Source organism: Dipodomys ordii, unplaced genomic scaffold (assembly GCF_000151885.1).
Source record: "Dipodomys ordii isolate 6190 unplaced genomic scaffold, Dord_2.0 Scaffold5, whole genome shotgun sequence".
NCBI classification, from domain to species: Eukaryota; Metazoa; Chordata; class Mammalia; order Rodentia; family Heteromyidae; genus Dipodomys; species Dipodomys ordii.
The window spans coordinates 20,050,403-20,073,910 of NW_012267221.1; the positions used below are offsets into that span (position 1 = coordinate 20,050,403).

The 23,508-nt window shown below is 38.0% G+C and overlaps 1 protein-coding gene across 1 annotated transcript in view; it reads right to left on the reverse strand.

Moving 5' to 3' along the window:
- The window catches only part of Lrp2 (low density lipoprotein receptor-related protein 2), a 189,646-nt gene that overhangs the window by 71,026 nt on the left and 95,112 nt on the right, over nt 1–23,508 (reverse strand). Inside the window, exons 31-37 of the mRNA XM_013027359.1 lie at nt 22,934–23,062; nt 11,476–11,642; nt 11,253–11,396; nt 6,790–6,899; nt 5,113–5,290; nt 2,893–3,106; nt 1,520–1,759 (exon numbers count right to left, since the gene is read on the reverse strand). Coding sequence (XP_012882813.1) covers nt 1,520–1,759; nt 2,893–3,106; nt 5,113–5,290; nt 6,790–6,899; nt 11,253–11,396; nt 11,476–11,642; nt 22,934–23,062 — 1,182 coding nt within the window. The remainder of the gene's footprint in view (nt 1–1,519; nt 1,760–2,892; nt 3,107–5,112; nt 5,291–6,789; nt 6,900–11,252; nt 11,397–11,475; nt 11,643–22,933; nt 23,063–23,508) is intronic.

Below are 23,508 nucleotides of genomic sequence, written 5' to 3' on the forward strand. Positions count from 1 at the left end.
CTATGTTCAAGCTAGAACTAGATCTTTAAAATGTCCAAACTGTTTACCACTTGCAATAAACATATCTACAATCCAGATCTTGGTTACTAAATACTACTCCCCACATTAAAGAGCTTCAATTCCAATGAGAAATGGCTGGTTATAGGTGTGGACAAGGAAAATAAGGTAAATCTGCAACATCTTATTGCACCACAAAGCAAGGAAGTACTCAGTACCAATGGGATGATGATAAGAGAGAGGAAGAAAACTTAGGGATCTACTTAAAAAGCTTTCCTTGGCCTAATTTGACCATTTGAGGTATCAAAGAAACAAATATAACTATTGATAACCCACTAATTTTTAAAAAAAAATTTAAATGAGTCCAAAATGATAAGAATTCTTTATAATATAAACTAGATAGAATAAGGGAGAGCTTCCCTTTACCAACATGTTATCTAACAAATGTGACAAGTGACAGAATAAGAAAATCACCATTTGTAATGTGCAAAAGATGCTTGGGAAGCAAGATATTCACAAGGTCAAAGCTGAATTTCATAGATTTCATACAAAAAATTTTTTAAAGTCAACTGATTTTTCACAGTTAATATATTTATCCAAAATGTGCTTAGGCAATAACACTGAATATTATATTTTGGAGGTATACACTGTGTGTTAGGTAATTCTTTTGTAGCAAATGGTGAAATTCTATTTCTATATATATATACTTTAAAAAGGCAGGAATTTCAAGTGATCAAACTTAAACATCACTAAGGTCAGTAGTCTGTGTCAAGTACTGAGAACTACCTATAAAGTATTCTTTTTTGTTTTTTCACTGCTGAAGGTATACCCCAAGGCCTGGAATTTTCTAGGCAAGAGCTCTACCATCCCCTCCAATCCCTTAATCCTTTTTCTTTCCCTTCTACCCTCTACTCTTCTACTTCTGTATATTCTTGAACAAACACTCCTCATTGTAATGTATACTTACAAACCGTAGTTCATCTAGGAGACAAGTTAACACTTGAGACATTCATAGGATTCCTGCATGATGTGTTGCAAATATATGCTTAGGAGTGATGACTTCTGTGAACTAATTACATCAATTTACCAACTATATACTAATAAACACTTGTGGACTAATTTATTACTAAATTAAATTTCTATTAACTGAAATAACAGCCATAGTTCCGTAATACTTCTTGCAAATTCATATTACATTCTTCACTTGCTTTAGCTCATGGCTCTCATAAGCCATAAACATTTGCAGGCCCTGGAAACTGGTTAAGAATGCAGATTCTCCAGAATACTAAATCAGAAGAATCTGGAGATAGGGCTCAGCTCTGTGTTTAACAGTCCTCTAGATCACTCTTCTTGTACACTAAGTTTTTAAACCACTCCAGTCTGAGTCAATTTATTTAAAGGGAAAGACAAGCATGGCTATGTGCTGAAGTCAAACATGAAGAAATAAATGCTTTCATTGAACTAAGGATTTCAATTTGGCATCAGCTAAAGTCAAATGCTACTTGTTTCTGAGTTGGCGTACCTTGGCCAGCCACGGGCACCATGGCCTCTGAATGATCTGACAATTCCAAGCTAAAGCCTCTGATTGCATACAGCATGGAAACAACAATGAAAGAGTTATATGGAGAGCAGGTCCGATGATCAGGATTGAGGTTAAATCCAGTCGCACAAGCGCAGGAGAACAATCCTCCTGGTACAGGCAGGCAAATCTGCTGACAAGCATTCATGTTGTTGCTACAACCATTTGAGGATTCGCCAATGCCTAAATGAAACCAAAATCAGTTTGTGACTTGACTATGCTTATATGCCACTTCAACTCAAATATCTGAAATTGGGTTACTGAATAATGTATTATAAAATTAATAACAACTATATAATTGCTGGGTTAAACTAAAAAATAATATTGAGAGGAGAGCTTACACCATAACATAATGAGTACCCCAAATATTGCATAGTAGTTTGTTTTTTTTTAATGAAGCTTTTCTTCTGCAAAGCATGCAAGTAATTTAGATAGGTCAGTCAATGTACAAATCTGTTGTTCTTTTTTTTAACCTCTTGACCTATGCGGTGGCACATCTATTAGTTTAATTACATGATCAAAAATGGTATGGATATTTGTTGTAAACCTATAAAAGAACAGCACTAAAAATCCTCTTTTACATGAAAAAATAATACCAAATGGTATACCTAGTTTATAAAATTGGAAATAAATTTCTTGATAATCAATCCTCGGTAATTTAAAAACTATGTAAGGTCAAAACTATCAATAAGTCTCTAGCCAGTTGTAAAGGCTTGTGCCTGTAATCCCAGCTATTTGGGAGGTAGAAATGGGGAGAATCACAGTTCCAGGCCAGCCAGGACAAAAAGTTAATCCAAAAAGAACTATGCAAATAATAAAAAGCTAAGTGAATGCTGTGTCATCCCAGCCAAATGAGAAATGTAAACCACAGTCACAGTCTAGTTTGGCCACAGCATTAACATGACCCTCTAGAGAAAAAAAAAGGCTTTATATGAAAAAAGAAAGCCAAACAGGCTGAGTAGTGTGGTCCAAGTGGGAGTGCTTTCCAGGCAAGCACAACCACCTGTACCACAAAAAATTAGATTAAATTAAAAAAAAACTTCCAATACCATAAAAACCTCTACATTACAATGCTAACTTAGAAGAGTAAATCAAACTAGATTGTCCCTACAAAATCATGTTTCAATAGGCAGCATCTAAGAGTATAGCTTTTAAGATTATAGGCATAAGCCACTAGCACCCATCATTATAACAGTGAGTAATTTACATGCATGCAGGAGACTGGAGAGAAGGGCTACCCTTACAGAAGTTCAGTGTATACAGAGGTGTGACTATGAATCACACATTTCAAATGTGTTTCAATAACCAATACTTACTGCGTCTGTGATAAACTCGAAGGCCCTTCAGTCCTGGAACATTATCTCTCAAGACTACTTTGTTGTCTCCAGAGACCTTGTCAACTCTCTCAATAACCTCATACTGCTCGTCAGAATAAAAAAGAAAAGCATCAAAGATGGCAAGTCCCCATGGATGGGCAAGATGGTGCACCAGGATCATGCGTTCGGTCCCATCCACATTTCCACGTTCAATCTGAAGGGTCAGAATTCTCATTAGTTTCAGTGATTCAGAGTAAAAGGTGAGAAAGATATTAAAAACAATATTCTCCTACTAATAATATTTCATATAGCTTTTACACACCATCTTTTCTAGAGCTTTTTCTTACCTACTATCAGATTGGATCATCACAGGTAAACTGAGCAAAAGTCAGGCAAATTCCCCTATAGGTATTCCATTGATAATGAAACTGACAGCATGGCAAAGAGAAAAAGACTAAAGCTATAGCCCCTGCATGTGCTCTTCTGCTCAAAGGAGTATGGAAAACTCCAGTTGTGATCATCACACAGGAGATGATGAGCCCTAGCTTTAACAACTTCACCCAAATTTTCATATTATGAGTAAGAAGCATGGCCCCAGGATCACAAGGCAGCAAGACTAGATAGAGCTAAGAATGATGCTGTTATGTAAGAACAGGTAACAAATGCTAGTCAAAATAACTTTGACGTACTGAAAAAGAACTCATAAAAAGGAAATGGCAAGCAATCTCCTCTGTGAGCAAAATAAAATGCAGATGTAGGCTGGCTTAATTCCAAAAGCTCAAGGGCTTTCTCTGTACCAAATCTAGGCTAGGTATTGGTCAAGGGGAGACATGAAGTCTGGCTCACTGCTTTACTGGACAAGGAAACACAGAGTTCCAAGAGAAGACTAAGTCTCCAAAACTGACACAAATGGCAGCAAGTTAGAACATAGGGAATGTGAGTTGTGGAACTGCAGATAACCAGAGCAGATTAGCCAAGCAGCTCAACTGGAGTGTCGGAAGCTACTCCTCCAGTCCAAGGCCCTCAGCCGAGCAATGATCAAACTTGGTGATTATGGGTTTGTATCTCCAACATGAAAACAGGGTTCAGTAACGGGAGCCAGGAACTGTGGAGATGGCAAGGGAAAGACTTAAGGGAAGAGGCTAAGGATGAATGGCAGGACTTTGTGATAACTTAAAGAAGGAAAGAGAAAGAGAACTACAAGGACCCTGGCCTGGAGGAAAGGACAGAAAGTTGCACCACTAGCAAGCTCAGGAGTTCAGGAGAGCAGAGCAGGAGTGCAGTAGTAGGGGAGGGAGCCCGTAAGTCCTGTCTGGTATATAGCAACTTATATGTAGTAACCATATTATGTGACAAGGGTTACATGTGGCAAGAGCTTCACACACACCTGCGAAGTGCTGTTGCGCCCATCACTACTTCTTTCTAATTCTTAAAGCTTATTATAATTCTAAATCTATGTTAGAAGTCATAACACACAATGAACTGAAGCTAAACTACTACACAGTATTATGGAAAACATCAATGCCAAGGACCTGAAATCTCTGCTTCAAAAGCAAGAAAGAGTTGAGCATGTATTAAATCCAACATACAAAACAATGTTTAATTGACAATAATCATTTGCTGTGTCTCTCACACCTGCTCAGGTGCATAAGCAGGAAAGGTCAAACGTGATTTCAATGAAACTTTATCATTTCTGAAAAATGTGATGAACTCAATACTGGAGTTTAAACTACCAGTATAGGAAGTTCTGCGTGTCTATCAGTCATGTTGGGATACTGGAGAAGAGTAATGTGTAGCCATGAAAGGATGCTGAGTTTAGATGCTTGCTCAGTCTATTTTCTGTCTGTCTGCTCTGTGTAAACTGCAGAATCTTGAGTCATTTCAAAGTTAAAAAAGAAAACCTAAGATCACAAAACATTACATACACGTCTCTGAAAATACAAGGAATAACAACTTGAGTTATTCATCATAAAGAAAAGCAGAGTTTGAGTGGGGGAATAACACACATTATCTGACAGGAACTGCACATGCATATGTTCTACCACAGAGAATGGGATTTCAAGATGAGATTCACTCAGTGGAGATTAATTATGGGAAGAAAAAGCAATAAAACACAAGAATAAGTTGTCAAAAAAGATTACTCAAGAACCTCTTCTAGACAAGCCAAAACACTGAGAACCAGGACTGAAGCTCAGTAATGAAGACCAATGGGTGCCATACCACTCCTCTGCTGGTGACCGCCCAATACAGTTTCTGCTCCTTGATGTCAAGAGTGACAACCTCCAGATGTTCAAGATTCCCAGTGAAAAGAGTCTTCAATGATGTGCCATCCATGTTAGCACTTGCAATCTTGGCAGGGACTCCACTGTCTGTTCCTTGGTCTGACCAATACAGTTTCCTGCAATAGCCATGAGAAAAAAAAGCATTTAACAAACAGAAGTTGGAATGTTGTCTGGAACTTCATTACTTCATTAGAAATATGTATTTCTTGTCTTCAAGATACAATCCAATAGAGGAGTTTGAAGCGTCAATACCTGTCACATATAGTATTTCATCAAAGTTGGTATGCTTCCTAGTCATTTTGGGGGTAGAGGCCATTTAAAACAGGAGGCTAACCTGTTGGTGGCTAAAGCTTTAGTTTAGTCAGACAAGTGGGAGGCTTATGACAAAGGAAAAGCTTCCACAAACCACTCATCCTTCAGAGCATCGCATGCTAACCAGGGCACTGGTTAGTGTGAAAAGTTCCCATACTTCCCTGCTCACTTTTTTATTCTTCTCCAAATCACCATCCAACACAAGACCAGTTACTACTTTCTTATCTAATCTAATATCTATGATGAAAATGAAAAGTTTTAAATTTAGGGCAGAAAATAAGCAAATTAATAAATAACACATTCCTGGGAATGTCAGAATCCAGTTAGCATGATACTATTAGGAGATATATTTTAAAATGTTTTGTTTTACTTCATAGTGATATCAATGAACAATACTCAATAGCTACACACATATTAATGACAACTGAGCATTATTAAGCACATGGAATGCAAATTCATTAAGGTATTTAAAGAGCTACTTTCCATTTCCACTGTTGAAGTTTTAATTCCTTTTTACCTCATCTACTACTGCAGTAGCCTCACTAGACAGCATTTCTACTCTTTCTAAAAAGTCCTTGGAAGCCTTTAAGTAAAAAATCTTCACTCATCCTCGTCCAACATTAAATCAATACATGCACCCACTGACCTTATCTTCAGTGCTAGACATCTCAGCCTTTAAGTTCACATACTGAATTTCTCTGATTTGACCAAATTCTTTCATCTCTTCTATGCTTCGATTTGATTTTCCCTGTCGAACTTGTTCTCTGACCTTAAACCCTACCTGAATATCCAAAACCTTCAGTCTCTCTCCACCAGAACTCCTGTGTAGCCACTTCATTTATATTTTCGTTTATTCTCTTGCTCACCCATTGTGCCTAACTTAATCATGTGTAACTCTGACTTGCTGAAATGTTTGTCTTCTCCTGTCTCCATTTTAGGATGGGAGGTAGGTCAAGGAGGCAACAAAGATCCTCCCCACCATTCCCAAGATGCAATCCATTCTTTCCTTCAAGGCCTGGTACAGACGTTACCTAAAAGCTTTCTGTGCTCATTCAAAGTCAGAATATATTATCCAGTGTTACAATTCTGTTTTTCAAAATTCCTGGAACTCTTGCTTATATGGTGTTGAAGTTTGGTATTATTAACTTGAAGAACATAGAACAAAATACAAACTACATTCCTCATATTAAATAGAACTTGGAGCTACACCAAGATCTGTATTTTGCAAATGATAATATAGGAAATTAGAAATTATCCAGGATACTAATACTACTGTGAGCATGATACCACTATGAACACTCACCCACGTGCAGGATCAACAGTTATGCCAACTGGATAGCCAACTCCAAGAGCTGTGCCATCATTGGTTATCAGTGTTTTCCTGTATCTGACGTCACCCTGGAGTGTCAACACCTACAGCACAGAATCATTTATTAGAATTCAGTTTTTTTTTTTTTTCAGGGAAGCAAATACCACTGAGGTGAAGGAGAATTTACCCACACATACACACACACACAAAAAAAAAAAACCACAAATGCTGAAGTAGGAATGAATGTTTCATGATAAACAGATAACCTAGAATTATATTTCAGAGTGATGAGGAATCAGCTCCATGAGAAATGAGAGCTAAAAGAGGAAAGTCACCTATTTCCAACTCACCTAAAATTTCTAAAGAAATTTAGATGGATATCAGAAAGATTCCAATAAATAAACAAGCAGAACCACTGCCTGGGTACACTGCAAAAATGCCTCCAGACAGAGCGAGAAGAAAACCCCTAGAAGACAAGTAGGACCACTACAGTCCTCTTGCATCCCAAGAGACTGGGCCAAAGCACTCAGTGATCCATCATTGCAAATATAGTTGATCAAAACAGATCAGATTCACACAATGTTAAGTGCATTCTGCTCCAAATCAACAGCCTGAGTTTTAAACACATGGGTTCAAAGCTCTGCCTTGCTGTGCCATGACTATATGGCCTGAGACAAGTTAAGTCCAATTCTGAATCCCGTATCTTCACTATTAAGATGTGGATTTTAGTGGTACTTTCTGCATACAATCACAGGGCTAAGAGATTAAACACAAGGAAATCACTTAACACTGCACCAGTACAGTATGCTTCATAGATGCCCATACTTTTATCGGACCATTTACTGGAAACTTGCCATTCAATAGGCATTAAACTAAGAATCATCACATTTGATCCGCCCAGTAATGCTATGGTAGATACCATTGTTATGCTCATATTACAGGTAATGTAAAGGAGACCAAGTGGTTTTCCCAAATTTATCCATTTTTTAATTATCAATGTTGGATTTACAGTGTTTATAAGGTAAAATAGAAGTGCAGATTACTGACCTAGGAGCCAATTTCATAGGGAACCAGGGCCATTTTAATATGACTATAATGCATGCGACGGGAAATCAGAAAATGCCTTTTGATTTGCACTAGGGTTTTCTTATAAAGTTGCTTTTCAAGGCAATAGGCTATTTATGTGACTTTGTTTCCCTCATCTCTCACTTTAACACACACACACACACACACACACACACAGGTCCTTCTCTCCCTCATTCTCTTCTATCTGTATTTTTTATTTTCTTTTCTCAGTTTGGCTCTTGTTTTGCTATCATCTTTCTCCTTTCCCTGGGACATAGGACCTCTGGTTCAAAGTTAAGTTCCCCTCCTTGTTTGGGGGGTCTCTATCAAGCTCTCCTTCACATACTATAGGTGTCATGTTTTCATATACACTTCTTTCAGTGAACTGGCACACAGCTACCCCTAGTGGAAAATAATTTCTTTGGCATCTCTGTTTTCAAGTTGGAAATAAATGGGAATTGCTCATGCTGGAATATAGATAAACTGTAAGGGGGAATTGTTCCTACTATCTTAGTTTATCATTCACCTATTAGACTTGTTTAAACTTATTACCTTAGGAAGAAATTAATTTAAATATTTTAAAAAGGCTCATTTACTCTTGGATCATTATTTTCATAAGTCTTCTATGGATATTCTAAATACACTGACAATTTAAGGGAAATAGCACTCTGGAGTCATAAGATGCCTCAGTGTTATGAACTACTTGTACTTACTGTGTCATCCTCCATTTTTTACAAATAAGCAAGCAGAGGTTCAAGAAGTTAAGTCATTTGTCCAAAGTCAAAGAGCTCATGAGTGAAGGAAACCCAGTTCTGGCTCTACCTAAAATGCATTTTTGTATTTCAGGATCATTATCCCTCTGCCTGGGATCCCTTTTCCCTACTTCTTGATTTGGCAGAAATAAAATATTGCTCATCATTCAAGGCTCTGCTCTCAAATAACCACTAAAAGAAATTGCCTTTCTTGTTCTCTAGAGAAGGAAAGTCCTCAGGTTGAGCTCTGCCTCCTAATCTAGAGCTTCACATTCACTGTTCATACCAAATTCACTTCTAATGATTTCCATTTTTTTTTCCTTTCTCCATCTCAGACATGTGGGCTACTTAAAAGGCAAACACCTTTCTTCACCTTTGAATACTCAGGTCTACCCATCCGATTGATCCATATTGCCTAAGTCTTGTTAAACAACTGAATCAAGTGAGCAAGCAAGAGGCACCCAAAGTCAGGTCTTGGGACTCCAGTCATATTATCTTTCAAATCAGGACACAACCCCAAACTTGAGATTAATGTGGACAAGAGGTCCTGCCAACTCACACTATGCACTCCATTACTCTCCAGGGGGCTCCTTGCCATGGTGCCTGACACCAGGGTAGAACTGTTTGCTACTCTGGGAAAACGTTCAGTTTAACAGAGAAGACACCCTCCTTCTCCCTTCCCATGTACCAAGCAAGAAAGTAGGAGACAGAATAAGTGCCTATTAATCTTCATTTGGGAGGGAGACAACTTTGTACTATGTGGCCACAACAGAAATGAGATTTCCCCGTGTTTCCATGGGAGGATATTTTTAGTTAAGATTGTGAAAGATCTTCTCCATCTATTAATGGGGTTAAAAAGGTCTGGATTACTGGAGTTGTGGCTTTGACAATGCATATAACAACCAATCATTTAAACCAATTTTCTATTTTTCTGGCTTGTTTGCTTGCTTTTGTTGTTGTTGTTGTTGTTGTTGTAATACTTGGGATTAGATTCTGCCTGGAGCTGGCTAGGCAGGCACTCAGAAAACAGAGTCTTGCCCCTAACCCTTTCTGCTTTATTTATTTTTTTTCAGCCTGGGGCCAGCCTGAACCTCAATCCTCCTATTTACACTCTCCAAGTAGCTGGGATGATAAACGTGCACCACTGCTCCCAGCTATTGGTTGAGGGAGTCTCAAGAATGTTTTGCTCTGACTGGCCTGAACTGTAATCCTTCTGCCTCTGGTCTGTTTCCTAGTAGTTAAGATTACAGGCATGAGCCACTGGCCACCTGGCCTTTGTCTTTAATTTATTTTGTATAAAGCAAAAGGCTTGAACCAGATCTTCCTAGATCTCCTTAACACCCACTGGTTCTATCTGGTTTGAAATATTCCCTGAGTTAGCACATACATCTATTGTAAATTCCCTTCTCCTGAGAATGGCACCCATATACCTCTTTACTCCCATGGATATGAAAATTAAAGGAGAGAGGTCTTAGAAAAGATTTTGTATGATAGGAAGCACCATTCCCAAGGGAGTTCTTCCTGTCCAACCTGACACCAGGCTGCCCTGTGCCTTCCTCTTCTCCAGCATCTTCCATTCCAAATGCTCCCAAGGGCAGCCAAGTCCCTATCTGATGCCCCTCAGCAGTGGAATGCCACTCTGCAGAACCCTGCTGACCCTCCCTCTCCTAAAACCCTCCTTTTACCTTAGGACAAATTAATAATTCTTTTGCAGAGAAATCCAGTACTAATCAAGGTGCTTTGGTTGTACTTCATATGATTCCAAGCCTACAGCCCATCTAGAATTTCTTCTGGGAACTAAAGAACACTTATCTCACAGAGGAGAATATCAAAGGCATTAGAATCAAGTTTCTACTTTCTGTTTCACTGTTAGAAAAACTATAGTGTAGTTATAGAGCGATTTCCATCTAAGAACAGAGGTAACCCAGAAATTCAGTGGAGAACTGAAATAGCACTGGAGATTAGGTGAAGAAAACTAATGAAAATTTCTTGCCTGCTATAGTCTTACTATTGGCCAAATTTCTTACAGAATTTTAATTTATTTCTATGTATTTGCTTTTGGGACAGGATCTCAGTTTCTTTTTATAGAAAAAAAACATATGCACTGTAAATATAAGTAAATATATAAATAGGTTATATATTTATATAACTAGCATAAATACTATAACTATGTATAAATATATACATATGTGTATATAAACATTTATTTACATATTGCATGATGTTGTATATTTGTATATATTTTATATGCATATATGTATATATATATACACACATATATTGGGGGGTACTTGAGACAGACTCGCTCTATGACTTAGCATCTAAATCTGAATCATCTCCCAAGTACTAGGATTATAGGTGTGGACACCATTCCTAGCTCCTTAATAGTCTTTTATAGAAACACAGTGGTATTGAAAATAGGAGGAAATAAGACAGGATAGAACAGAGTTCCAATGATCTATTTTTAAGATGATTTTCCTTTTTTGGTTCAGAGACTTTGATAGTTAAAACTATTCTTTCTTCCCATTTCCTACTTGTTGAAAAATAATTTCAACATCCGTATGACAGCATTTCCTAAGAAAAGATATTTATGTGAGTCCAAACCCACTGTCTGTTTAAGTAGTACTGTGGGAGCTTTACCTCAATGGAATAACTTGCAGGCGTGGTATAATAAATGTTTCTTGATATCCAGTCTAAGGCCAGGCTCATAGAAGACCCAAGCAGAGAGAGAGGAGCAAACACAGTCCTGTTGGTGCCATCTGTCTTCACTCTGTGCATTTCACCCTGGAAGAAAAGCAAGGATGGTCTGTAGATGCACTTTTTGAGGTTAAGTGATAGACTTTGAATGCTATTTATAACTTACTGGATTCTCAACCCAATAGATGAATTGCTCTGAGTCATCAAACTCCACATCAAAACCATTCTGTACCCCTGGTATGGGGACCATGGCATCATTGCTCTTCACCTCCGGATCAAGGGAGATTCCAAAAATTATGGAGTTTTGTACAGACATCAAGAAAGGTTGATCACCTGTGAAAATAGCTGACCATCAGGCAAACTTAAATCATGGTGTTCCCAGACATTTTAGAGTAATGGGAGGCAGTGGACTGTCATTATCATATAAGCTGAAAAGTATAGCTCTGCAGTAATAAATATAATCCACATAGCTGATATTTCATCAGCTAACAAGTTACACGCTTTCTATGGGGATCAGTGGGACGATGGTCTTCAAAGACCCTATACAATAATGTATGCCCTTTTCCAAGGCAAGTGAATACTTTAATACCTTACTTTCACTTTTTTAGTTTATAAACATTTCTTTATTATATATAATTAATAGCATCCTGGATAAATGATATTCAGCAACTTACTTTATTCCCCTAATGCATTATTAGAGATTCTCTATGGCAGTACATATAAAATAAATGTTCAATTTGCATTCATTTATGTAAAACATCCCATGGAATGCTTCTTTTAATGCATGTTTGTGTCACCTAAACTGTTGATATTAGCAAAAGAACATGCAATGATCGGCATTGTCCATGTGTAATTGCATGACTTTGACCATGGCTTTCTACATTTCATTCAACAGTAACACAAAGATAATATCTTACTTTTCTTTTTCAATACTGTAGTTAGAACTTGGGGCCTTGTTTGGGAGAGGCTCTACCGCTTGAACATGCCTCCAATACTTTTTCACTGTACAGAGGGCCTTCATATTTGCCAAGGGTTAGCCTATGATGTTGATCTTCCTACCTATGCTTCACACAGAGCTGGGATTATACACACGTTACCATGTCTGGCTTATTTTTGTTGAGATAGAAGTTTTGCCAACTTTTTGCCCAGACTGACGTCAAATTGTACTCCTCCTGCTCTCCACCTTCTGAGTAGTTAGGATTATAGATGTGAGTCACCATGCTTAGTTTACCTTACTCTTCAATAATTCTTTACTTAGTCTGTTAAGATCTTTCATTTCTGCACACAGACAAACCTAACACTGAAGAACTCCAGAAAAGTTGGGTTTTTGAGAGAAAAAAAAATGAAAAGGAATTTAGTGAATAGCAGCTTACCAGTTTTAAGGAATAAAACAAAAAAAAATTGGCTAGTGTATATTATAGACTTTAACTACTTATAGTAAATAAATTCAATTTACAATCTCATCAGTTACTTAACTAATATCTGTCTTTCTTGCTATGTTATAACTCCCATACTGACAGAGATTATATTTAATGTTCTTACTATTCCCAGAGACTGGTAGAGAGTCTGACATAAATTAATTTCCCAATAAGAACTTTTGGTAAATAATGACCAACCAGCAGAGTAAATTGATGGATGGATATGTGAATATGTGAACAATGTCTTCAAATGTTCTCTAGATATTTTATCTTTTTTATTTTCTGAGGCTATTACAAAAGGATTGATTTCCTGATTTCAGCCTAGGAATTAACTTAACCAAAGATATGAGGAACCTCTATGATGAAAACTTTAAAAACCTAAAAAAGGAAATTAAAATAGATTTAAGGAAGTAGAAAAACCTCACATACTCCTGGATTTGTAGGATTAACATCGTGAAAAAGGCAATAATGACAAAAGCTATCTAAAAATGCAATGCAATACTCATCAATATCCCAACATTTTTTAATGAAATAAGAAGAAGCAATCCAAAAACTCATATGGAATAATAGAAGACCCTAAATAGCAAAAACAATCCTTAGCAGGAAAAACAGTGCTAGAGGAATATCAATATCAAATTTCAAACTCAATTATAAAGCTGTAGATATAACAACAGCTTGGTACTGGCACATGAACAGGCCTGAGGACTAATGGAATAGACTTGAAAACCCAGAAATGATCCCACAGACCTATGGCAACCTAGTCTTTGATAAGGAAGCCAAAAACATCAGATGGAAGAAAGACCACCTCTTCAACAAATGGTATTGGCAGAATTGGCTATACATGTGTAGAAAACTGAAGTTAGATCCTTATATATCACTCTGCACCAGAATCAATTCCAAATGGTTCAAAGGCCTCAAGGTAAAAGTAGATATTCTGAAAACATTGCAGGAAGGAATAGGAGAAACACTGGGACTCTTTGGCACAGGTCAAAGCTTCCTAAATAAATATCCAGAAACACAACAAACAAAAGAAAGGTTGGATAAATGGGATTGCATTAAACTGCAGAGTTTCTGCATGGCAAAGGACATAGCTAGCAAGATAAATAGAAAGCCCACAGACTGGGAGAAGATCTTCACAAGCTATACAACAGACAAGGGTCTCATATCAAAAATATATTTAGAACTCAAAAATTTAAACTCCCTCCCAAAAACAAATTCTCAAAGAAATGACCACCCCAAGAACAAGTGGGCTAATGACTTAAAGAGAGACTTCTCTGAAGAAGAAATAAGAATGGCCAATAGACACATGAAGAAATGTTCAACATCTCTGACCATAAAAGAAATGCAAATCAAAAAACATTGAGATTCCAGTTAGAAGGGCCATTATCAAGAAAACAAATAATAACAGATGCTGGCTGGGATATGGCCAAAAAGGAACACTGCTACCCTGTTGGTGGGAATATAAACTTGTTCAACCACTCTGGAAAGCAGTATGCAGTTGCCTCAAAGACTAAACATAAAGCTCCCCTATGACCCAGAAATCTCACTCCTGGACATCTACCCAAATGATCACAAACAAGGCCATACTAAAGCTACCAGCACAACCACATTCATTGCAGGATCATTTACCATTGCTAAGATATAGAACTAACCCAGATGCCCCTCAGTAGATAAATGGAACAAGAAAATGTGGTATATATATACACAATGGAATTCAATGCTTCCATCATAAAGAATGACATTGCCCCATTTGTAAGGAAATGGAAAGACTTGAAAAAATCATATTAAGTGACATAATCTAGACCCAAAGAAATATGGGCTCCATGATTTCCCTCGTTTGTAATAATTAGTATATGCCTAGGATAGTTCTAGCAGAGGTTCACAATAGCTATGTACATATCACCATATAAAAATGATGCTAATCAAAATGATCTCCATGACATGGAAACAAGAGGGTGGTTGCATTGTTTTTCTTTTTTTAGTGTACTGTTTGCAGTTATTTCTTTTGTCTTTCTTTATTTCTGCTCTGGTTTATTCCCCAGGGTCACTGTTTCTGATTTCAGTGTCCTTTGTCTAGTATGTAAGTTTATTTGATTGGGTGAAAGGAAGAGGAAGCATGGAAACAGTGGGACAAAGGGTGAACCAATGCAACACCGATATTTACACAGTGTGTTGGAAATGAATTTTACAACTTGGAAGGGAGAAGAGTGGAGGGGTGGAAAGTGGAAGAAAACCAGGGAGGGGGTAACAGTGTTCAAAAAGAAATATGCCTCCTTCAGAAAGAATGACATTGCCCCATTTGTTAGGAAATGGAAAGACTTGGAAAAAATTATATTAAGTGAAGTAAGTCAGGCCTAAAGATGCATAGGTCCCATGGTTTCCCTTATTTGCAATAACTAGTATATGTCTGAGACAAGCAGAAAAGGTCAGATAAGGTGATGTTAGGGACATGAACCCTAAGATAGGTATTCAAATTTTTTTTTCTTTCATGCAATTGTTTCTAACACATTTATAAGATTACTTCTTTGTTGCTTTGTATGTCCCTCCCCCACAGTATAACCCCTGCTTTCGCTGTATTTGATGTTGGTATAATTTGTGGAGGGGAAGGGAAAAAGCAAATAGTTTAAATAGGGATACAGGTGGACCCATTGCAACAATGAGATGTACAAGTCGTTATGTAGAAAAACAAACTTTATAACTTTGGTGGGGAGGGAGGGGGAGGACGAGTGGGGGGGGAGGAAGGGAATGGATGGAAAGGGGAAACAAAGGAGGAGGCTACAATGCTTAATAAGAAATGTACTCATGGGCTGGGAAGGTGGCTCAGTGGTAGAGCGCTTGCCTTGCATGCTTGAGGCCCTGGGTTCGATTCCTCAGCACCACATAAGAAAAAAGAAAAAAGCCGGAAGTGGCGCTGTGGCTCAAGTGGTAGAGTGCTAGCCTTGAGCTGAAGAGCTAAGGGACAGCATCCAGGCCCAGAGTTCAGGCCCCACGACCGGACCCAAAAAAAAAAAAAAAAGAAAGAAGAAATGTACTCATTATCTTGCCCATGTAATTGTAACCCCTCTGTACAGTATTTTCACAATAAAAAAAAGAAAAATAAATTTACTCACTACCTTACTTATGTAACTATAACCCCTCTGTACATCACCTTTACAATTAAAAAAAAAAAAAGAAAGTTCTCTAGGTACCTTTAATTGCAACTTAAATAGCCCTTATAATGTCTGAAACTATTCATTTAGCTTCCTTAACAGATGATAAAATACTTTTCCCCCAAACAAATTAATCTTTATCCTGGCTATCATCACTTCTCCTAAAAATATAAATTAGTCTGTGCACAATAGCTCATAGCTGTTATCCCAGTATTTAGCAGGTGAAGACTGATAGGATCTTAGTTAAAGGCCAGCCCAGGCAAAAAGTTAGTGAGATCCCATCTCAATGAATAAGCTGAGTATGGTGGCCAAACTTCTTGTCATCTCAACTACATAAGAAGCATGAATAGTTGTACTAGACAAAACCACAAGACTATATTTTAAATAATCTAAAGTACCAATAGCAAGAGTATATCTTAAGTGGTAGAATGTCTACCAAGCAACTTTGAGGCCCTGAATTCAAACCCTAGCACTGCATGCATAGATAGATACATAGATAGAAAGACAGATAGATAAATACATATATACATACATACATATATACATGCATGCATACATACATAGATGATATACATCTATATATACAGACCAATAAAATTTGAGTGAAATTTCATTTCAAAACTCCACAGGAAAGGAAAACTTCTGAATGCAAGTTCTGTGTTAAGATACATGCATACCATATTTCAAAACAAAATATAAATGATTAGCCACTAAAAAGCTCCCATGAACTAAAAATATTTTCATTATTTTAATAATCTGGGAAAGTTCACATGCTCAAAAGCATTAGGTTCATACTTGTTCTTCATTTTTACACCTTATGAACTTTTCCTTGTTTTAGCATATTTTTATTATGGAGAAATAACTCAGCACTGATTGAACTGGCACAAATTTAAACTGAGTTGGAAGTAAATTTTGCAACTACCAGTGCTTTTTCTTATACAAAGCATAGTGATATATAGCATTCTGTTATTGGAAACAAGCTTTCAGAAAAAGTGGCTTTCAGGTGGGGCAAGGGAGACTTCCTGGATATATGTCACTGCCACAGAGAACAATGTAATCAGACGTAGAACAGTAACTCCTAAACCCTGGCCTCTCCTACCTGGCTGACACTCCACTAGCCATTGCTTGTAAACACCTGAAAAAGACATAACAACCCTCCCCCCACACACACACACTTATTGAAACTATATGTCACCTGGCATGCATCAGATGTATTGTATCACTTATTCTTCCTGCCTTTACACAATCATGTTTGGTAGATAGTTATCTTCCCAACTCACAAATGAAGAACAAAACAATTTATCAATTTAACCAATGTGACATAGGTCTCTTGGGCTCCAAAACTCTATGTTTTTCTTCATGCTCTACCAGTCAGGGACTATATACTGATTTGCCTTCAGCTTGACTTCAATAACAAAAAATAAAAGCTAGATTATAAGATTCAGATGTATCTTGGTATTCAATCATTGTTATGTATTGTAAATGCTTATTGGTCCAAAATAAAAACAAAAGCTATGCCAGGTGGCTAGCCACCAGCTAGGCTGGGGGCTCATGACTATAATCCTAGAGACTCAGGAGGCTGATATCTGAGAATCCCAGTTCAAAACCAGCCCTGGCAAGGAAAGTCCTTGAGTCTCTTGTCTCCAATTAATCACCAGAAAACCAGAAGTGGTGCTGTGGCTCATGGTGGAAGAGTGCTAGCTTTGAGCAAAAGAGTTCAGGGACAGTACCCAGTTCAAGCCCTACTACCAACCAATAAAAAAAAAAAGGTATAACTCAATTTCTTTTTTTGTTTTGTTTTGTTTCTGTTCTTGTGCCAGGACTGAGGCTTGAACTCAGGGTCCCGGCACTACCCCTAGTTTTTTGGCTCAAGGCTAGCATTCTACTATTTGAGTCACAGTTCCACTTCAAGTTTTTGGTAGTTAATTGGAGGTAAGAGTCTCATAGTCTTTCCTGCCAAGGCTGGCTTTGAACCACGATCCTCAGATCTCAACCTCCAAAGTAGCTAGCATTATGAGCCACCAGAACCGAGCTATTACACAGTTCTTCCAGGGGAATTTGAAGTTTTCATTATTCCAACCCTGGTACTGCTTTTTATGATGGGTGGTCTTCATTTTGCTTAATTGGAGAAATTCTCCACCAAAGCCTTGCTAAGGACCTAAAAATTCATAAAATGTGCACCTTCCTTCTAATCATTCCTCATCATTGCTTCCTTCTGGGGCCTTTTTTCTCCTGGAATATTCCAGAAGGCTTACCAAAGTACCAGAGAGTAAGATATCATTTAACACTTTACTGACTAACAGCATGACAGCCTGTGCAAGAAAAAAAAAAGTAAGCTGTACCCAGGTGTCAAAGGCTCACAACTATAATCCTAAATCCTAGCTACTCAGAAGACTGAGATCTGACGATACTGGGTTTAAGCCAGCCTAGACAGAAAAGTCAATGAGACATTTCCAGTTAACCACCAAAAAGGCAGAATGGAAATGTGGCTCCACTGGTAGAACACCAGCTTTGAACAAAAAAGCCAAGCAAGAATGCCAGGCCCTGAATTCAAGCCCTAGTACAAGCATACACACAAAAGTAAGGAGAAAAACAGCAAGTGACCCAGAAGGGAATAAGAAGAACAATAGTCATAACTCCTATCATATCATACACCAACCTGAGAAGAAAATGAGTGAAAAACACAGGCCTGGGAGAAAAGAGAAAAATGCAGGAAAGCATTAACTGTGCCACAAAGCACCACTGGCAATACACATATGTGCACAAATCAGGGAGACAAGCTTTAGCTGCTCTGGGACCAGGTATGGAGATTATAGTTCGCTGTTCAAGCAGAAAACAGAAGTGCCTAAGGCTGGATGGAGGGGCGCTCAGGAGAAGTAAGAGTTAAACTCTGCCCCAGAGATAACCTTTTTATGTCAGGATCCCACTAAGGTTAGTGTTTGCACTATTAGCAGGAAGGAGGAATAAATGTGAAAAGATAGTATTTATGTTGACACTGGTAGTTCACACCAGTAACCCTAGCTATGCAGGAGACTGCAATCTGAAGACCATGGTTCAAAATCAACCTGGGCAGTAAATTCTGTGAAATACCTATCTTCACTTAACCACCAAAAACAACGAGAAGTAGAGTTGTGTTTCAAGCAGTAAAGCACTAGCTTTGAACATTAAAAAAGAAAAATCTCAGGAACAGCACCCAGGCTCTGTGTTCAAGCCACAGTACCAGCACCCAAAAAATAAAAAATAAAAAGATGGTATGTATGACCCTAACCTAAGTTATCCTGTGGCTTTGCCTGGCAGGTGGAAAGGAGGATTTTCTTATTTTACTGAGTATTGAAAGCCAAGGCCAGCTCCCTTACACTGAGTCAGAAGTCTCCTTGGGATCTAAGGGCATTAGAAGGGAGAGTAGTTTAAGTATTCTCTGTCTACTTGGTTTTCATATTGTGGGAAACATGTTTTTGTTTTTGTTTTTGTTTTTCAATTGTGAAAATACCGTACAGAGGAGTTACAATTGCATGAGCAAGATAACGAATTCATTTCTTATCAGGCATTGTTGTCTCCTCTTTGTTTCCCCTTCCCATCCCTTCCCATACTCCCCCCACCTCCCCCAACCCGATCCTCGTGCCCCCCCCAACCAAAGTTGTAACGTTCGTTTTTCAACATAATGACTTATACATTGCATTGTTGCAATGGGTCCACCTGTATCCCTATTTAAACGATTTGTTTTTGCCCTTCCCCTCCACAAATTATACCGACATCAAACACAGTGAAAGCAGGGGTTATACCATGGGGGAGGGACATACAAACACAGTGAAAGCAGGGGTTATACCATGGGGGAGGGACATACAAAGCAACATAGAAGTCATCTTATAAATATATTAGAAACAATTACATGAAAGAAAAAAATTTGAATACTTATCTTCCCCTAACATCAACTTATCTGACCTTTTCTGCTTGACTCGGACATATACTAGTTATTGCAAATAAGGGAAACCATGGGACCTATGTTTCTTTGGGCCTGGCTTACTTCACTTAATATAATTTTTTTCAAGTCTTTCCATTTCCTAACAAATTGGGCAATGTCATTCTTTCTGATGGAGGCATAGAATTCCATTGTGTATATATACCATATTTTCTTGATCCATTCATCTACTGAGGGGCATCTGGGTTGGTTCCATATAGGTCTCCTTAGCACAGGCCGAAATTTCCTTAATAGAGACCCAGAAACACAACATATCAAAGAACGGATGGACAAATGGGATTGCATGAAATTGCAGAGCATCTGCATGGCAAAGGATATAGCTAGCAAGATCAATAGAAAGCCCACGGATTGGGAGAAGATCTTCACTAGCCATACAATGGACAAGGGTCTCATATCTAAAATATACTCAAAAAGTTAAATCCCCCAACAACAAATCTTCAAAGAAACAACTGCCCAATAAATAAGTGAGCTAAAGACTTAAAGAGAAATTTCTCTGAAGAGGAAAGAAGGATGGCCAATAAACACAGGAAGAAATGTTCAACCTCTCTAGCCATAAAAGAAATGCAAATCAAAACAACATTGAGATACCACCTCACCCCAGTTAGAATGGCTATAATCAAGAACTAATAACAACAGATGCTGGAGGGGATGTGGACAGAAGGGAACCTTACTACACTGTTGGTGGGAGTGTAAACTTGTTCAACCACTTTGGAAAGCAGTATGGAGGTTCCTCAAAAGACTCCACATAGAGATCCCCTATAACCCAGCAATCCCACTTTGGGCATTTACCCAAATGATCACAAGCAAGACCATACTAAAGCTACCAGCACAACTATGTTTATTGCAGCATTATTTACCATAGCTAAGATATGAAACATTTTTTTGGGGGGGTCCGGTCGTGGGGCCTGAACTCTGGGCCTGGGCACTGTCCCTCAGCTCTTCAACTCAAGGCTAGTGCTCTACCTCTTGAAGGCTTTTTTCTTTTTGCTTATGTGGTGCTGAGGAATCAAACCCAGGGCCTCAGGCATGCAAGGCAAGCGCTCTACCACTGAGCCACCTTCCCAGCCCTATGAAACATGTTTTTTATAAACAATGATCAAAAGAATAAAAATTACAAAAAGTTCTAGCTTTAAAATTTGTAATATAAGACTAGAAAAAAAATAGAGTCCCATAATTCCCCTATGCAATCCTAACCATTTGTGTTTCCTCTCAGATATCAACACATATTTTTACATCTGCATTTCATGTAGCATCACCATCATTCGTGCACTCTTAAAGATATTCCAGACATATAAAAATATTGTTTTCAAGGCTACTGAGTGGCTAACATGAAGATGTGTTTTCAATTATATATAGTATTATCTTCCAAACTGCTTTTACAGTTTTAAAGTATTTAAAGATAATAAAAGATTTAAAGTTTTACAGTTTTACAGTATTTAAAGATAATAAAAATGAACCTATGTAACCATTATTTCATGAGCAGCTGTTGAGTCAACTTATCTCACTAGTATTCAAAAGGCAATTGGGAAACACTGAGAAAGGCCTATCTCAGTAAAGTCAATACACAAGGAATCCCTGAGTAGAGTGATCTGTGAAACAAGAGGGTCTACTTTGAATGAGCACTTAGCAATCTCCATCAGGCAGCACCAGGGAATACACAGATCCCCAAAGCCCAGCAAACAAATTGTATGTGGAGAAAGAACTCTTTGTACCCAAATATATCTATAGCCCAGATTAATTTTCTCCTGATGGACTCTGAGGACACACTAAATTAAACAATGTCAACAAGGATTAGGAGCATAATAAGTCTCTGGAGAAAAACAGTGACTGCCAAACCCTTATGCAATCATTGTCAATAATTAAAAATCTTTCATCATGGAAGTCCCATTGTTAAATATTACATCCTGATGGAATTTTGATCTTTATTAGCCTACATCTTCATAATCTGTAGGCACTATATATTTGCTGCAGTCAGGTTTCAAAATTCCATTTGTGGACAGAATTTCTCTCTAGATGCTGACTCTATTATCCCTTCACTTAGGAATATACGATTATCCCTTCATTTAGGAATATACGATCATTAGCCATTTAATTGCAACAGTCTATGGCAATATTGCTAACTGTCAAAATTCCTCTCCCCGCATTACTGGGGCTTGTTTTGGCCCTCAAGCTGTCACCTAGCTTCTTCACTCGAGGCTGGCACTGCACCACTTGAGCCGCACCTCCAATTCCAGATTTTTGCTGGTTAATTGGAAAAAATTGTCACTCAGCCTTTTCTGGCCTGGCTGGCTTTGAATGAGATCCTCATATTTCAACCTTCTAAATACCTAGGATTACAGGTGTGAGCCACCAGTGAGATTTCCTTTTCACAGAAATAGGTTTCAAGTGACCTTGCAGCTTGTTAAGCACACTAACTGTTTTTTAAAGTGTTTATTACATACAAGTGCACACTCCCTCCCAAAGAAATCTCTTTTCAACTTGTTGGATTGGAATCATTTTAGTAATAACAATAATAATAATAATATTTTCTTTCCTTCTGTACTCCCTAGAATTCTTAGAATAATCCTTCACATATTCTTCAATCAACCTAGTAAGATATGTCCAGGATGAGATAAAGATTAAATTGCTCAAATAGTCACCTATATATTGCACACAGAGACAATTCTGATTTTTAAAGTACCAGATAGTAATATTAAAGGTAAAGAAATTGGAGTTAGAAGATGCAGGACAGAATGCTGATCACTGGTTATAACAGTAAAAAATGAGACAATAGACGCAAAAAGTCACATGTCAAATTTGAGACTTCCCATGATCATGGCTTGTCGGAAAAAAAAAATCTAACTGTAGTCAAGGGTGACAATATAAGAGGTCAAAGATTGTTCCATCCTATGCACAGATAACATTAGCTCTACATTACATCTGAGGTGTTCCAATTACCTCACAAAACTCACACTCCACACACCTGCTAAATCAAAGGGAACATGCACAGGCTCAGTCACAAGTGGACTGAGAATTTCCACAGATTGCACAAACTATGACAAGTTTATCTTCAGACCACATGTACAGGACATACTGTACCTCGCATGCAATTCACAGAATCGTGAGAGAGATTCCATCCCGAAGGACAAGCACAAGAATAGTAGCGAGGCCCCTGTGTGGAGAGCAGGCAGAGATGACTGCAGGGGGACGAAGCACATGGATTCGGGGCTGTAGGAGAAAGAACAGAAAAGAACACATCTGTGAGTGGAAAATCCCCCGCCCTGCAGTCTGCACAGCCAGGCTGTGATTATCCTCCAAAGGCTCCCAGTATTAGGAGCCATGAACACTGTGAGCAACCTCTGTTTGGAAGCACTCAAGGGAGGAGTACAGTGTACCCAAAGTCACAAGTCAATATAGTCTATAACTAGTAATGAACACACACACTGTGTGATCTGGAACTAGTAACAGAAACATGATGCTAAATAATGTCTCCTTGCCTGACCTAAACCATATCTTTTTACACCAGGTTTATGTTTGCTCTGTGACCTTGACTTTTACACAGCATTGTCCAAGTTTTTGATTAGATAATAATCTTTTTATTTTTCCACTGATGACATCGTTGTGTGTCTCAGCTCCTTGAAAAAGAGACCCTGTATGCATCCCAAGCTTGCGTG